General features: G+C 49.2%; 2 protein-coding genes across 3 annotated transcripts in view; one reads left to right on the top strand and one right to left on the bottom strand.

Moving 5' to 3' along the window:
- Nucleotides 1-1,994, top strand: part of HLCS (holocarboxylase synthetase) — a 186,674-nt gene extending 184,680 nt beyond the window's left edge. For both annotated transcript variants that reach the window (XM_082625222.1, XM_082625221.1), the window contains one exon: nt 1,630-1,994. In XM_082625222.1, coding sequence (XP_082481348.1) covers nt 1,630-1,801 — 172 coding nt within the window. In that variant the 3' untranslated portion in view covers nt 1,802-1,994. The remainder of the gene's footprint in view (nt 1-1,629) is intronic.
- A 6,170-nt stretch (nt 1,995-8,164) lies between these two features.
- The window catches only part of SIM2 (SIM bHLH transcription factor 2), a gene marked incomplete at its 3' end in the record, with an annotated part of 46,078 nt that continues 37,024 nt past the window's right edge, over nt 8,165-17,218 (bottom strand). Inside the window, exons 8-11 of the mRNA XM_082625524.1 lie at nt 13,528-13,675; nt 11,794-11,962; nt 10,825-11,233; nt 8,165-8,808 (exon numbers count right to left, since the gene is read on the bottom strand). Coding sequence (XP_082481650.1) covers nt 8,165-8,808; nt 10,825-11,233; nt 11,794-11,962; nt 13,528-13,675 — 1,370 coding nt within the window. The remainder of the gene's footprint in view (nt 8,809-10,824; nt 11,234-11,793; nt 11,963-13,527; nt 13,676-17,218) is intronic.

The raw sequence follows: 17,218 nt of genomic DNA, 5'->3' as shown, positions 1-17,218 counted from the left end.
TGCCCAGCATGTTTAAGCTGAACCTAATTGTGAGGAAACAGGCAAATCTAAAATGTGGAACATTCTTGATAACAGTCGTCTTCAAAGTGAGATCTCCCAGCAGCAGTGGCAGCCTTACCTGGGAACCTGTTAGAAACGGCAGATTCTTGACTTCCACCCTGGACTTCCTTAATCAGAAACTCTGAGGCTGGGGCCCAGCATTCCTGTTTTAACAAAGGCTCCAGGGGATTCTCAAGCACTTCAGTTTGAGAAGCACTGATGTATACCAATAGGCCTCTACCCTTCAACAATGGCAGTGTCTTAAAAACAAAGAGAAGGTGGGAGTTTTGTGATTAAAGAAGACTAAGGAGGCATGACAGTTAAATGCAATATGTGATTCATAATCAGATCCTGGAAGGGAGGAAATAGCCACAAAGAATATTAATGAGACGATGGGGACATTTGAACAGGGAGTGTATGTTAAATAATGTTATTGTACCAAGATCAGATTTCTTGAGCGTGATAATGATATTCTGGTTTTGTAGGAGATACTTCTTATTCTTTGGAGATACATGCTGAAGTATTTAAGTGTAAAGTGTCACGATGCCTGCAACTTATTTTTAAGTATCAGCAAAAACCACCCCCACAAAACTGTAGGTGTGTGTGTATGTGTGTGTGTGTGTAAAGAGAGCAAACATGGGAAATGTCATCAGTTGGTGTGAATATAAGTGAAGGGGGAATATGAGGTTCATTGTACTATTTTTCACCTTTTCTGTAGGTTTGAAATTCTTCAAAATAAAAATTGGGGAGGTACAGAGTCTATACTTTTAAAACTGTTAACAAGGATATAACTCAACAGTTGCATTTGGAAACTGTTCGAAAGAAGTAAAATTAGAATGAGTTTAACTTGTAATTGATGCTACCCAACTTGCTAAGAGTTTTGAACACAGCCAGAAAGCGGCCAGTCTCAGCCAAAAAACCTAGAGGGTTGAACAGTGCTTCTTTAAAGTAGCTAGAGGGACTTCCCCTGGTGGCACTGTGGTTAAGAATCCGCCTGCCAATGCAGGGGACACGGGTTCGAGCCCTGGTCCAGGAAGATCCCACATGCCGCAGAGCAACTAAGCCTGTGTGCCACAACTACTGAGCCTGCACTCTAGAGCCCTCGAGCCACAACTACTGAGCCCGTGTGCCACGACTACTGAAGCCCGCGCGCCTGGAGCCCGTGCTCCGCAACAAGAGAAACCGCCGCAATGAGAAGCCCGCACGCCGCAACCAGAGAAAGCCTGCGTGCAGCAACAAAGACCCAATGCAGCAAAAAATAAATAAATAAATAAAAATTAAAGTAGCTGGAGGGTGAGAAAGTGGTGCAAATAATCGTTCCACGTGATCAGAATGAGGAGTGCCTTCGTTTATAAGGGAAGCAATTCCTAACTCCCTAGTGGACTTTCCATCACCCTGGTTATTCGGGTAGTTTTCAGGACAATTCAGGGGAGACCAGTGGAAGTCAGAGCTCAGGCTCAGATTCATTTTAACTATATCCATCCCAGCCCACCCCCGAATCCTTTCGCATAATGTATAATTACTTAACTAATTGTCTCAAGCAGCGTCATTACATTTCCCTGGTGACTGGGGGCTGTTCTTCATTTTCAGTGCTCAGCAAGTCCGCCTGGGAAGTGCTGAGGGACCAAAGGTGTGGATAGTCGGCCTAGATGATTCCGGGTTCCTTCTGGTTCACCAGGAAAACGGCGAAGTGGTGACTGTGCATCCAGACGGCAACTCCTTCAACATGCTGAGAAACCTCATAATTCCCAAACAGCCGTAGTCCTGTCTGGAGCGTCTGCTGGGCCCCGGGCCACAGCTGGGCTGAGCTGGGACAGACGGAAGGGCAGGACCACGGCAGGAGCATTGCACATCGATTTCCGCCGCCTGTCCTAGCCCATGGGTCTGGGAAACTAATTCGCAGTTGTAGGCAAATTTTTTCTCCCTCCACTTAAGCTGTAAATTCTTTAATTTTGTTCTGTTGTCATTTTATTTGGTGTTTGAAGATGCTGGGGATGGAGAGTTGACAAGTGGAAGATTTAATTCAGGTATAAGCCCTGCCATAGGTGTGAAATTCTTCTCCCCTTTTGGAATTGGATGCATCTTAATTGGGGAGGGAGGTAGTTTTTACATGGAAACAGCAATGACATAATTCAAATGTTTTCCCAGTAGTGGAGGTCTTTACCCCTAGACTATTAAAAACAGATTTTAGAAAAGTTTTCGGGCCCAGACCATTGGTGAGTTAGAGATATGGTAACACTGTTTACAAGCATCCAGGGAGGTGTTTTCCTACAGGAACATAAATTGACACTTAGTTATCATTTTATTTTTTTGTTAGTGAAGAAAAGAGAAGGTAGATTTCTAGTGTTACTCTCATCCTGTAGTTTGTGGTCCAACAACAATGTCTAAATGGAACAGAGGCTGGTATGGTTGCAATGACCTTGTAGAGGAAATCAGTTAATTACTTCGACATTAATGAATGAGCTCTCCTTTCATAAGTTTAAATTTACTGCATATTCTGAAGTGATGGCATCAAGTTCAGGGTCCTGAAAGCGTTGATCAGGCAGTTGCGTGGATGCGAGGTGGATGATTTGGGCCTAACAGCTGGGGATGAAGTCTCTCGTTCCACACGCAAAGGAGGATGCGGCGCTTGTAAGCCAGCCTCAGACTCGCTTCGAAATCCTGCGATGGCATTTTATTTGTGAGCCACATTTTTTGGCCCCCTTTTCTTATTGCCAAAAAAGAAAATGTTATTGCTACTGAATGCCGTCAGTTAAGAGGATGGGTGTGTGTGTGTGTGAGAGAGAGAGAAACTTTAAAAGAAGATGTTCCAAATATGATGCCCTAAGAGTCTGCATGGAAGAACAAAAGAAAGGAAGCCTTTTGATATACATTTGCTATTTCCAGATGTATTCCATGCTTTTTCCATGTAACTCCTATCTCTGTTGAACTTGAGAATCATACACATTACTTTTCAGCCTGAAAAGGCCAATTTTTGTCCACTTTTCTCTCTTCCTGCCAATCCCAACTGAAATTAGTGGCGAGAAAACTTGATGAGGCTCTCAGCTTTGAACAAAATCCCCTTACTGTGCACCAGCACCCTCTTCATCCAGCTTTCTCCAGTGAGGCTAACTGCAGACACTTGTGGTTTTCAGTATAAAATCTGTCTACCTGTAGCCAGGCACAGGCAGCCACATAGGAAGGAAACAAATAACACGTTTAGTTAAGTCCACTCATCCAACATGTGTGTTTTGGAAATGTAACTTGAAAAGAACTTCAGAAGTAATTTTTGCAAATAAGGCTTCAATTAGAATTATTCTTCAAAAAAAAACAAAAACAAAAAAAACACTCTCTCCTAAATGCCCAAGTCTAAATAAAAGTTTAAAGTCCACTGCACCCCAAAATTACAAAATGGTCTCACCCTTGAGAGGGCATCTGCAAAATATCATCAAGAAGAAAGATCTCAGGCTAATGTTGCAAGTTTCATTTCTCAAACTTTGTAATATAAGGCAAGTCATCTCTCAGAGCCGCCATCATTACATTTTGAATTTCTTTGGGGGGTTATTTAATGAGAAACATGCTACGATTTGTTTTAAGCTGAAGTCCTATATCTAGACAGTCTGCTTTGGGGAAAAAAAATGTTATCATTTAATTTCCTTTTGGTAAATTAAAACTAATGAAGTGTGGCCATGTCAAAGCAGATGGAGATGTTCCGGGCATATCACTTTGCCTCTGTGCTTTTAAGACTGTTCTTAACTTGTGCCGACACCCAGTTGTCTTGAGGGAGACAACATAGACTTTGGAGCAGATGCTGCGTTTTTCATAAACCTGATTTTGCCTCAGAGGAACCAAAGACTTTTGAAATTCTGTTTCATATAGAACAGCTGAATAAAGGCATTTTCCTTACAGCTGTTAGCATTAGGGAAACTTGCTGTACTGCACTCATCCATTTGGGGCGTTCATGCACCCAGCAATCGATGACCTCAAGGAGCTTTAAAGTCTTAACAGGAACTTTGCATTTTCTTCTTAATCTTTAAAACACAGCACCTAAACTCAGGATTGGCGTGTGCTCTTAGGATATTTGAATTGTGCCCCAGTTTAGAGGCTGCGCATTGAACATCTTCCAGGTTATGTAAAGGGCAAGATGTCATCCCTTCTGGGCTGGTAGCAAATTTCAGAAGAACTCTTGAGGAAGTGCCCCCTAAAATAGGACACAGCAATACCTGGGCTTCCCGGGCACGCACGTGCGCATGCACACACGCACACACACACCCCTCAGCAGTGCCCCTCGGCACGGTTCATCCTGGCAGCGTTTACAGCGTGGAGGCAAAGCCGAAAGGATTTGTGTCCGGTGTGGGGTTCGCTGCTGCAGCCCCCTGACTGCTGTGGGTGGGTGCGCAGGCCCAGACCCGCGTAGCATGCAACCGCACCCCTACCCCATCCACACACAGGGGGGCTGCATGGCCGCCTCTCACCCGAGAGTCTGGGAGCCAGGAGAGAAGCCAGCCTCACCCAACTGTTTCAGAGTGCATAAAGGAGACATTTTAGGCTTACAGTCCATAGATCTGTTTGCTCTTAACAGACAAAGAATGGAGAGTCGGTATTCCTGGGTAACTACTATGCGTATTTGAAATAAAAGAAAGTGTGAAACCTCTGCATTTTTAGCTTTTCAAAGAATCATCTCTGAAAAGGAATTAATTTAAACCAATTCCTATAAAAAGCAAGTCTATCAAAATAAACTTTAAGACTTTCTATATAGTTCGGGCTCATTGTTATTTTTACCACATTTCATTTGTAAAAATAAGCAACTACTTTTGGTTACAGTGTTTTATTCATATTTAAACATTTTTTTAAATAACTAGTTTAACATAGTAAGGAATATGTATGTATTTCTAAGTATTAAGAAGCTGGTGGCTTTTTAAATATTTTTGAGAAATGTATTATGTATCATACAAAAGAGAGATCATATTACTCCAAAGAATGAAAGTTAGCAAACCGAAAAGTTAAAAAAAAAGAGGTGAGAAATAAGTTGACTGTTAGTTTTTAATTTGAAAATTAATTGAGTATAACAACAAATTTAATATAAGAACAGATTCTGTTGCTGTCGAATTGTTCTCTTTTGTGGAAACTGCTTGACTTTTGTCTCGACAGTTTTTCCCCAAGATTTTAACCGTATTTATCACACTTAAGTTTAGGAATAGCTTGAGTAACGCACCTTAGATAACCCAAGGGCTACTATTCACTAAGATTTTAAGCTACTGTAATTTTATGGAATTTTTTAAAGTGTTCTTTCATCTGTACCAGCCCCCAAAGTCTACCTCAACTGTCTCACAGTTACAATAAATTACAGTAGACTCGAAACAGGATTCGTTGAAGGATTACACCTCCCCCACCCTTAGGATCCAAAGGAGGAAGGCATGGCCCCGTCGGACTTTAAAATGACAAAAGGGGTCGGGGTGAGGGAGCAGAAAACACAGGCTCTTGCAGATTTCCTCCGAGCGGCCCTTCACACCCTGTTCACTTCTCTACAAAGGTATGAGTGGAATGGCTTTTCTAGAAAGGGCTTCAATGAACATAAAGGAATTCCTTTCTCTGGGAGGCCCAGTGGAGGGGGGGCCGAGTCAGTCTTGAACTGGGCTGATTTCTCAAATCCATTTGATCTGGCATTTTTGTCAACATGTTAGGACCCACTACAATTTTTTTCTTCTGTTTTTGTGAAAGAGATGCATATTTATTAAAATGCTTCCTCTTCCTCTTCCAGAGCCTCACGGAAGTCAAGAAACGATATCCCCAGCTTAAATGTGCAGACTAAAAGATGGAGGTAATCATATCAGGTTGCCATAGCAACTGCTCTGTTAACTTTTCTCCGAGCTGCTGGCCGCCTGGAAGCCGGCTTGCAGAGGAATCTTCCTTCATGTTCTAGGCCATGAAAACTGTGATGTTTGTTTAGGCAAGGAAGTTTTTCCTAGTACACATTTTATTTTTCAAGCACATATACACTCATCGTTAAGCCTATTTATTCTCATTTATAAATCTCTAACGGTCTTCTTTCCTAGCAGTAACCTTTGATCTTAAACTGCTCCGGAAGCCTTCGTGGTTTGTATTTATTTATACAGCCCCCGATGGTTAATGACAAGGTAGACGCAAGCGCATTTTGCAGTACTTTATTGAAAAATGTCAGGTGGATCTCCTGCTCATCAAACCTGCACCTTCCTGGAATCATGGTTTAATTACGGGTCTCGACAGCACAAAAATAATACCCCGGGCTTATTTTATGTGTGCACACACTCACAACAAGCTGCTCGTGAGGTATGGCTAAATGCTGTGCAGGGGTGTATGACTATAATTCTTCTGACCCTGTCTCTTCACTGCAAGACACATGTTCCTAAATTTGCAAATTGTACCATAAGGCAACTGACACCTACGGAATGAGGCTGGTCCTCATAGTGACACTGGGCAACAGGTCCTTTCACATTTTAAGAACAGTTGACGTAGGTGCACTTTGATGCTGCAACAGTGAGTTAAAGACATTTGTGAACAACCTTTCCACTCAGAAAGGCGGACGTAGTTTCCTAAAAGTAAACCATTTTTGAAAAAGCAAAATGAGGGAGCGTTTATCGTGTGGAGCAGATTGGAAAAAGGTGGTTCAATGCGCTGATCCACCGCAGAGCCATGGTAGGGTTTTTAATGGTGAAGTCTTGAAGCAAAAGTATAAAAATAAAACAAAAATTACTGGAAGTTTATTTTAAAAACACTGCTGGTGCTTTTTTTCTAAACATTTATTTATTTTATTTGGTTGTGCCGGGTCTTAGTTGCTGCATGTGGGCTCCTTAGTTGTGGCATGTGAACTCTTAGTTGCAGCATGCATGTGGGATCTAGTTCCCTGTCCAGGGATTGAACCCCGGGCCCCCTGCATTGGGAGCACGGAGTCTTAGCCACCGCGCCACCAGGGAAGTCCCTGCTGGTTCTTTATAAAAAGTTTTCTGTTTACCTGTTATACACATGACATGTTCATATGGAGTTTTCCTGCTCTGTATAAAATGCAGAAAACGCTGAAGACCACACGTACATCATTTTCATTACACCCCTTTAGCATGTTTTCTTCCACAAGGCGCAGTCCATTGACAATCTTCCATATTGCACATGCAATGTAACTAACTTTATGAACACTATTTGTAGCAAACACGAGCCTAGGGAATTACAGGTCTGTGTGGGCCAGAGGGATTTTGCCTTGTCATCAAACTTGACAGGGGTAGCCAATCCACTGGGCACCGACATCACCCACATGTCATTCTCATAAAATATCTGGCTATATATATATATTTGCATTTAATGCCTATTCCATATGTTTCTGAAGGTGCTATTCTCAAGAGTTCACGGGGTAGGAGGGAATAAGAGCTTGTGAACGCACTCGTGAAGCGCACCCACGTTCACCCCCTTGCCTGGGCTTGTTGATGTTTGTATTAAGGAAAGGGTTAAATTAAAACAACAGCTTTTAATTAGACTCATGAATGACTTTTAAAGACAACGGAGCTGTCCGTTCATGGGACTTAAATCATCACATTCTGCCTTGACTTAATCTAAAAGGGCTCTGGATACAGGAAGCTTCCAGGTCGGCCACCCACCGGCACCCCTGACTGTATCAGGGTGGGGTTTCCTCCGCAAAGTGGAGGGTATGTGAGGAGCGGAGCCTCCTCCAAGCCCCCAGAGGGACTGTTACTGAGCATCGGGGACACGCAAGGCGCGCACGCCTGATTTCAAGGTGAGGAAACCAAGTCCCCCCACAGACGGAGTAGTTGAGGCCACACGTGGGCGGTCGGGGACGCTCAGCTACGTCCTTTCAGCAAACCCGGCTCTTGGGGAAGAAAGGTCGGGCGGTCACGTCTCCCCAACGTCGCCGTGTCTCTGTCTTCTACACGGACGATTATGGCATCTACGGTAAAAATCTAAAAGTCGGCGGTGGAGTTCTAGTAAAATAGTTGTCTCTGTATAAATTAATTTAAATCGTGCATGTACAGCTCGTCCCTCTTGATTCGGCTGGACTTAGTAAAATGGGAGCCAAAGAGGCTGGCCTATGGCTTCTCCCCGCGGGCAGCCCTGCGCGAGGCGGGGCGGCCCCAGGACTCCGCGGTCCGGCCCGGGCGGGTCACCTGCCGTTGGTAATGATGACCGAGGCGCCCAGATAGTGCGGCAGGGGCGCGCCGGGCGGCGAGGCGGCGGCGGCGGGGTCGGGGGCCCGGGGTCGCAGCGCGCCGGCCGCCGCGTCGGGGGCGCCGGGGCCGCCGGCGAGGCCGGGGGCGGCGGGCGCAGCGCCCCCCAGCGGCCCGCGGCGGGCCAGCACGCGGTGGTAGTTGAGCAGCACGAAGGGCAGCTGCGCCGGCGCGCCCGGCGGCTCGGGGGCCGGCGGCGCGCAGCACTCGGGGGCCGCGCGGGCCAGCGCCAGCCGCGCCCCGTCGCGGGCGGCCTGGCGGGCGGCCTTGGCCGGGCCCAGCGCCGGCTTGTCGCGGTCGTGCCCGCAGCTCGGGAAGCTCGGCAGCGGCGGCGCGGTGTCCTCGCCGAACCTGCGCGCGGCGGCGGCGGGCGCTGCGGGGACAGGCGACACGTTAGACGCCCGCGCGGGGGAGGAAGGGGACATGCCCAGAGCGACGCCAAGCCGGAGGGCCCTGGGGCCGCCACCACCCCTGGGCCACCCCTGCCGCCCGCGCGCTCGAGCCCCGGAGCCGCCCTCGCCCCTTCCCGCGTGCGTCCCGGGCCCGCGAGGTCCGATCACAGGATGCCAGTTGCAGTGTTCTAGCAGCCACAGGAAAAAGCGAAGAGAGACAGATGGAGTTAGTGTTAGTAAGATACTTAATTTAATGCAGCATAGCTAGACTATCACTTCAGTGTGTAATCAATATAAAGATCGGGGAGAAATTGTATTGTTTCTGTCTTTGAAATGCAGTGCAGACACTCTGAGCGCAACGCATTGCACTGGCTGGTAGGGGCTGGTGGCCACCATATTGGACAGCGTTGGTCCAGAGGCTTCCTCGGCCCTAGTGTTAGGTGACCCCAGGCTGCCCTGCGCTTTCTTGCTTTCACCTCAGTGGGGAGGGTGGAGCGGTCATCACCCTGCTCCCTTTAGTCATAATTAAGGTAATGACCATCGTCACTAATTAGATGTCTGCAATCAATTGGCTCCCCCCTCTCTCTTTTTAAAAAATATTTATTTATTTACTTATTTGGCTGCACGGGGTCTTAGTTGTGGCATGCAGGATCTAGTTCCCTGACCTCGGATCGAACCCAGGTCCCCTGCATTGGGAGCGTGGAGTCTGAACTTCTGGACCACCAGGGAAGTCTTTTTTTTTTTTTTTTTTTTTTTAACCTTAAGACATCCTTCCTCTTCCTTTAGTACCAAAAAGTCTAGGAAGTTGATCACAAACTGCCCCCCGTTCGCACCTTTGGTCCGTTTTTTACCAAATGACTGACAAATGAAGTGGTCATTAACCTCTTTCGCTTTCAAAATAGCAATGTGTTATCTCCTTGGTCAACTCCCGCACACACACAAAAATAATCTTTTCAACTCAGTCTCCAGTGGATAGTATTTTCAGCTGTTATGAAAACCCTTTGTTTTTTTCCCTTGGCCCTTCCTTGGTTATTTGAGGGATCCTATGCACAGATGGGTGCTGGGGATTCAAATCTCTGGACTGCCTGAGGCCAAAAGGCAGAGCTGCACTGCCCTGGCTGCCGGTATGTTCTTTTTTAAACTGGCTACTTTTGAGAAACATGTCCTGTTAATCTCCAAGAAGGTTCGATTTCTCCCGGGATCTAGCCGCCTTCTCGTCTACGGAGACCAAATTTATCTCACAGGATTGTAAAGACTGGGTCACAGCACAGAGCAAGAGGTTCACGAAGCAGCCCTAGGAGCAGCAGAGAGCCCCGCTGCCTGAGAAGAGAGAAAGGTGCGAGGGGGGACTCCAGGGAGCTCTCCTTACGCAGGTGACTCTTCTCTGGGATTTAGTGGTCCCCACAGGACATTTGCACCAACCTCGTCTATGGTCTGAGCAGTAGTTAGGTCTGGGTGAAACAGGAACACACCCCGCTGAGCTAACCCTCAATCCCCACCTTCTACCCTCTGCCTGGGATTGTCCCAAGGAGCAGGCAGGAGTCTGCTGGGCCTGGGGCAGCTGGTGGCACCTCCACAGAGGACCTCTGCTTGCCTGCCGCCAGGAGGAGCTGGCTGGAAGGCCATTCCTGTGTGTGTGCCAAGCCCTGCGGTAGGCAATTGACATGGCCTACGTTCCTGTCTTACAGATGAGGAAACTGAGTCCTGGAGGGTTTGTGCTATTTTGCCCTGGGGAGGTGAGTGGCGTTTCCGTCCCTGAGCCTGTGATTTTCCACCACCGCTTCCCACACTTCGAAAACTGGCACGGGAAGAAAACCAATAGTGTTCCATGTTCATTTCTGGGTGGAGTAGAAAGTCATCGTATAAAATAAATAGAGCTGGGGGTTCTCAGTACATAGGAAAATCATTTGCCTCCCTTTTGGGGAGGAAACAGGGCCAGGATTTTTATGGAGGGTGGCCGAACACCCAGTTTCCTCTGCCCTTTACACCGTCCCTGGTGCCCACGAGGCACACCGGCTCAGTTGCCCAGCTTTCGGCACCCTCGTGAAGCGCTCTCAGGGAGGGCAGGAAAGCACAGCCATTCCCACTTAGAAGCAGAAAAAAGGGAACGTTTGCCCACAGTGTGAGGGTTCTTTTTCCATCTGCCACCCACTGACAGCGCTGTGCACAGCCCTGCCCCCTCCCCTCGTGCAAACGTGACCCACCTTCGTAGCTTGGCACGAGGCTGTGCCGAGCAGGGTTCACCGGCGGCTCGGAAAGGCTTTTAGCTGGAGACGGGCTGCCCGGCACTAGGGGGCTGGCATACTGCCACTGGCACTCGCCGCTGGCTGGCAGCGCGCTCAGCAGAAAGCGTGCCACCTCGCACGGGGACCCTTGGGGCTGCCCGAACTTGGCCGGCAACATTGGCTTTTTGCTGCTGAAGACGTGAGAGTCCAGAGGGAAGTGTCCGTAATGGTAGGAGAAGGGCAGGCTGTAGGACGGCGCGTACAGAAGGTCGCTGCCTTCTGAATGGAGCTGCTGTTCTGGGGGAACCGGGGTGTGGACGGGGGGGCTGGCTCTCCAGCTTCCGAGCTGGCCGCATTCCAGTTTGTCCATTTGGAACGAGCTGTACTGCTGCCGAGCAAAGAAGACGGATGAAGGGCTCACCGAGGGGCCGGCGGCCAACTGCCTTCCGATCCTATAGTGCCCGCCCCATCCCAGGGCTGGGCCCACCCCGGCCACCGGCGTGAGGTCCCACCGGGGACAGGTGCCCAGGAGACGGCACCCCAGGGACCCACCCTCTGGGTGGAGAGAGATCTCCACACCCCAAGTGACAACACACCAGATACATGCAACCACTTGCGCCTTCTGAGAGCTTGCAAAAGACTTTAAAGAGGGAGGGAAGGTTTCCATTAAAATCAAATGCTATGGAAACACGAGGCACCCGCGTTCTGAGCCACGTTCACATGGATTCTAGCAGCTGATGAGCCTCCCCAGTGTAGTCTTCTGTTTCCTAGACCTGACTCATCCCCCTGGATGTCCGCTCTGCCTGCCTTCCCCAGGCCGCGTCTCCACCCTGTGGGCGGGACATCCCAGAGAAGCTCCCGGGCTGGGAGACCCCTGAATGCGATCAGAGGTTCATAATTCCTTGAGGTGCCCAGGTGCCCCGAGCCCCTGCAGGTGGTATGTGTTACCTGTGGGGGGTAAGGGTTTGTTCTCAGCTTTGTCTTCATCTTCGTGTTTTTGGGTTTAGCTAATTTCCTAGTTTCTTGTGAGGTAGACAAGGCGGTCCTCCAGGAGTCCTGGGACTTGGACGTGGACACCTGGTCCAGGGACAACTGCAGTTCCTTGTATTCGATGTCCCTGAGGAATGAAAGAGCGGGACAGGTCATGTCCACGGGCTGTAAGGGAGGGCGGGCTCCCAGGACCATCCCCAGGGCAAGTTGACTCAAGAAGCTCCACTGTGTCGTTTCCACTAAGTGGATGGAGCTGGGGTTCGAGGGACGGCCCACCCTCGTTATAAAAGCCACCCCGCAGCCTCGAGCTCAGAGCCCCTGGGAGATGCCGGGTGACATCAGTGTTTTTCGTCAGGAATAGAGGGGCGCAGTACAGCTCTCTCCCACCGCGTGAGCCCCACGCACGTTTCCTGCGGACACCATTCGCCACTAGGCAGGGTGTCAGGGCACAAAGGAAAGGACAGAAATGCCACTGATCAGTGTACGTGTCTGCGGCCCAGCTGCTTCCCTGTTTAGCACCAGGGAGGTGTGAGTGGGGACCCTTGGCGGTCCAGGAGCCTGGCTTCCAGCCTTGTCCACTTCCGTACCAGGGGCCCATTCCTGCCCTAAAGAGCCAACTCAGCACCGTCAGATTCTCAGGAGGGGAAGGTGCCCAGAGCCCCAGCCCCAGCCCACATGGGCCTGTTTGCTCAGGTAGAATCATGAAGGGACTAAAATGCTTTCTCCCGTACAGTTTTGCTAAAATCACTCTACCTCTAAAAAAAACACCACCTACCTCTCACCCCGCCCCAAACCCCCAGGAACCTGGCACTCACTCTGTGAAAGAAGGGAGAGCCTGAAACCTCCCTGCATCAGAGAGGACCCTGTTCAGGGTGGGGCTGGGTGCAAAGTGATCTAACACATAATAGCCACGGTGGGCGGAGAGGAACGTATGGTCCCAGGTAGACTTAGGTCCTGTTGCTTCTAATGGTCTTAACTGCGACTGAACTTAACCTTCTGGAGGTTTTTTTTTTGTTTTTTGGGGTTTTTTTTTGCGGTACGCGGGCCTCTCACTGTTGTGGCCTCTCCCGTTGCGGAGCACAGGCTCCGGACGCGCAGGCTCAGCGGCCATGGCTCACGGGCCCAGCCGCTCCGCGGCATGTGGGATCCTCCCGGACCGGGCACTAACCCGTGTCCCCTGCATCGGCAGGCGGACTCTCAACCACTGCGCCACCAGGGAAGCCCCTTCTGGAGTTTTAAAGGTGCTAAATATTCACTATCATTTACAACAGCCTACATAGGAAGGCAAGGAAAACATGGGAGATAGCCCGTCTCAGATGGCAGAAGCAGCAGGATGACCTAAATGTCTGTGGGCCCAGAGAGTATAAGTTTGTATTCTTGGTCCGGGATGTGCACCCCTTTCCATCCTGGTCAAGATGGGGGGCATCGCCCGCCCGCCCTCAGCCCACTCACCCCCCTCACCCGGGCCGTCCGATCCCATCCTCAGCCTCGGGGCACACCCGGCCCTCAGTGCTGATACAGGAATCGTTCAGCCCCTCCCAGACAACCAGATTGTTCACTAAAACAAAACAGGAGACAGATGAACAGTTCCAGAAAGACAGAGGGAGAGCGAGATGGTGCTTCCGGGAGCGAGCTGATGAGGGCCGGGGGAGGAGGAGAGAGCAAGGAGAGAAACAAATGCGTCTGACTTACGTGAGGACATAATTGACACTCACGATGCAGTGGGGCCGGGACGAGCGGCTGTTGTGCACGACGGTGGCGCAGCTCTGCACCCACACCCAGCCGCCAAGCTTGGACAGCAGCCGGTAGTACTTGGTGGTGACCTGGCCCTTCACCAGCACTGAAAGCACAAGGTGACATGAGTCCTGGGGAATGATCAGCAGGACCCGCCTTGGAGGAGGCTGCCCCCGCGGCTGACCTACAGCCCAGGCTCTGGACCTTTCTGCGGTCAAGGACACCTCTGAGAACTTGACTAAGGGAATGGGCTTTCTCCACAGGAAGATGCACGCGTGCGTGTGCGCGCTCACACGCACGTGCGCACACGCAAGATTTTTGCCTACGATTTCACGGGGCCCATGGAGCAACTTCTCCCCTCCCCTGTGAAGAACTCGAATTTAATTGTCACTGCTTTCACTGGGAGAAGCAATCAGTCCCCAGACAACACTGGCACCTGGAAGAGTGATAATATTGGGTTTGTTTTTTAGTCTCCAAAATGCCGTAATTACGTTATAATCCCCCAAACTCATAATAGGTGGAATGAAGGAGGGTGTGCGTGATGTAGTTATTTAAACCCAATAGTAGGTTAAGTGCGTTCAACGAAGTGTCACATTGTTGCTGAGTTTTGCTGTTCCCCGGAACGTGTGTACTCACAGTGAAACTGTTACTCTATTGCCATTTATACTTCTTCCCATTAACCCTAGTTTTCCCTGGGCCCACGAATTTCCTATGATGCTCACGTAGGAGAGACCTCTACATGGCTATGTCATTTCTGAAAGCTGGGCCTGCAGGCCCATCTTCTGTGCAGGGCTACAAACTCTGGACCTCTGGGCAGCCCACTTCCAAAGCCTCCAGGGGCACCTAAACTGCACTGATTCCCCTCAGGGCCTTCGGGAGAGCAGGGGGCGTGCTGTGGGGAGGAAGGTGAATTGGTGAGGTCCTTCTGGATCCACAGCTCATACCCACTGACACACCGATTTCATATCTAGGAGTTTCTCCTATGGGAATTACGAGTAATGCAAAGACAGACTCAAGGGCAAAGAGATTCCTTGAAGTCCTGCTTATAATTCAGGAGAAAAGGGAGGGGAGACTTAACTGTCTAATAATAGGGAAGAGGGTATATAAGTGATGGGGTGTACCAAGCAGTCACTAACATGATGATTGATAAGAATTTGTAACATGACGGGAAATACATACGACACAACGTTAAATGAAGGAAAGACAAGACTCAACTGCGTAACGTATACTCCTAATTATGAAAAAGTGTGTGCGTGCACACACACACACATACACACACATACACACGCCCAACTAACTATGTGATCTTGGACAAGTTACTCACTCCCTGTGCCTCGGTTTCCCCAACTATAACAGGAAGATAATCACAGCCCCTACACCATCGGTTGCTGCGAGGGTTACAGCATTCGTGTGAAGCTTTAGAACAGTGGCCGACGTGCGCAAAGGACTCGGCCTACTGGCGCTCATTTATCAGACTGAGAAAATTACAGGTAGTTTTCATTTTCTTTTCTTGATTTTCTGAATTTCCAACAATTCAGGAGAAAAGAATAATCAGAATGAAATTTTAGTTAATTGTCACATGGGTGAGCAGTCTGTCTGGGGGTGGGAAGTGGAAATACAACATCTATGAGGCCCCGCACCCCCTGAGGATGAAGCCAGGGTCAAACGTGTAACCACCGTCCAGCCCAGACGCCGAGGCCGGGCTCTGGATCAGCGCAGGACCAGCTCTTTTCTTCCCAGGCTTAACATCGGCATGTCACTGGACTCAGCTGGCAGAAGTATGATCACGCTGAAGAGTGTAGCCCGTGGTAGCGGGGAAGAGCCTTTACAGTGCTGCTTCTCCTTTTGAGGATTGCTTTTTTAACAACAAAATACAAGGTTCCTATTTCCAGCTCATTTTCGCATACACACTGCCTCATTTACCCCTCTACACACACCCGTGGCAGGTGGGCATCACCAGGAAAACAGAGCTTGAGGACATGGCTGGGGCCCAAGCCACGTCCTCTGACTCCCAGTTCTCAGGGGCCATTGTGTGAGGAGGGGGCAGTGGCCTCTCAAAGGTTCTGTGCAGCTACTTATGGGGGTGGGGGTGGGCCAATGCTTAGGGGAGACTCAGTCAACCAGTTTGCTTATGGCCCCCAAAGAGGGGCAACATGATCAAACTGAGGTCCCATCTGTGGATTTCCCGAGATGGCATTCTTCCTTCAACAGAAACACCTGTTAATCTCTTTGGCTTTGAAATCTATTCCTTGCAGTGTTTGTAAAGCCCCTGGGACTATGACATTATACTTTTCCTTTTTCTTATACTTTATACTTCCCCTTATTTCTTACAATATTCCTAAAATCTCTCCATAATCATCTTAAGCTAAATGCAATGACTATTGGAATATTTATCCCAAATATTTTACATTAGGATTCAAATGGCAGAATTTGCAGAGATTTTATTAGTGCTGACCCTCCCTGAGTCTTCTACGATGAAGCTTTAGATACAGAGACCAAACAAACATAGATGTAGTTTTTTTTTAATTTGGGGTTTTTTGTTTTTTGTTTTTTGGCTTCCCTGTGACCCATGGCAATAATCAACATATCAATCCAAGGTGAAATCCTAGACACTTAGTCACAACATTCTTTGGTTTGCTCTAGCTCCTCATCCAATCTGTTGAATTTAATAATCTGTCTGAAGGATCCCAGGCCAGAGTGCTAAGAAGCAAGGCCCTGCTTACGGCAGTGGTGCATGGGGGCGGGGAGGAGATGTCCCCTAAGCCGTCAGCTCCTGCGGGCAGAGGTCCTGCCCTTGCACCTTCCTCTGGGCTACAGCATCTCTGACATCCAGGAGATCCACACCCAGATGAGAGCCAGTGGTCACCGTTTTCCGAGGCCACTCTGGAATGGAACTTCTACTTCCACAAATACACAATCCAGAAAAACATATGGCCTTCCCTGTTCCTCCAGAATTGCTCCTGGTTCCAGAATTTTTCCTGGAGGCATACCCATGTCAACGAGCTGGCTGGAAAGTAAACTTTGGTCTCAAGCATAATATCCATTTCTGGTTTGAATTTTAAGAGCTGAGAAGGACACCAAAAATGCCTGTCGTGGGTTGAATAGTGTCCCCCCAAAAGACATGTTCTAGACTCTAACCCCTAGAACCTGCAAATGTGACCGTATTTGGGAAAACGGTCTTTGTAGATGTCATTAAGGATCTCAAGGTGCTATCATTCTAATAACAAGTGTCCCTATAAGAGAGAGAAAAGGAGAAGACACAGACACACAGAGGGAGACGGAGGCAGAGGCTGGGGTTTGTGGCCACAAGCCAAGGACCACTGGCAGCCACCAGAAGCTGGAGGAATCAGGAAGGCTCGTCTCCTAGAAGCTCCATAGGAAGCATGACCCTGCCGACACCTTGACCTCCAGGACTGTGATACAGTACACTGCTGCTGTTTCACGCCACTCAGCTTGTGGTATTTGGTTACAGCCGCCACAGGAAGCTAACCACCCCTGTGGGGAAGATGGAAGTGCAATCCCCGTGCTCTTCCTGGCTCTCGTCTCTGCCAGCAGAGCCTCAGGGAGAGCACAGTCAGCGAGACTGGAGACAAGCCACGTGGTCCTTTGGGGAGCGGGTCTCGGTGTCCTTGACCCCCCACGCCCCTGC

The sequence above is a fragment of the Mesoplodon mirus genome (genome assembly GCF_964341445.2).
Source record: "Mesoplodon mirus genome assembly, chromosome: 6".
Classification (NCBI taxonomy): domain Eukaryota; kingdom Metazoa; phylum Chordata; class Mammalia; order Artiodactyla; family Ziphiidae; genus Mesoplodon; species Mesoplodon mirus.
Note: the sequence above shows the minus strand (reverse complement) of the source record. Positions and strands in the feature narration are given on the sequence as shown.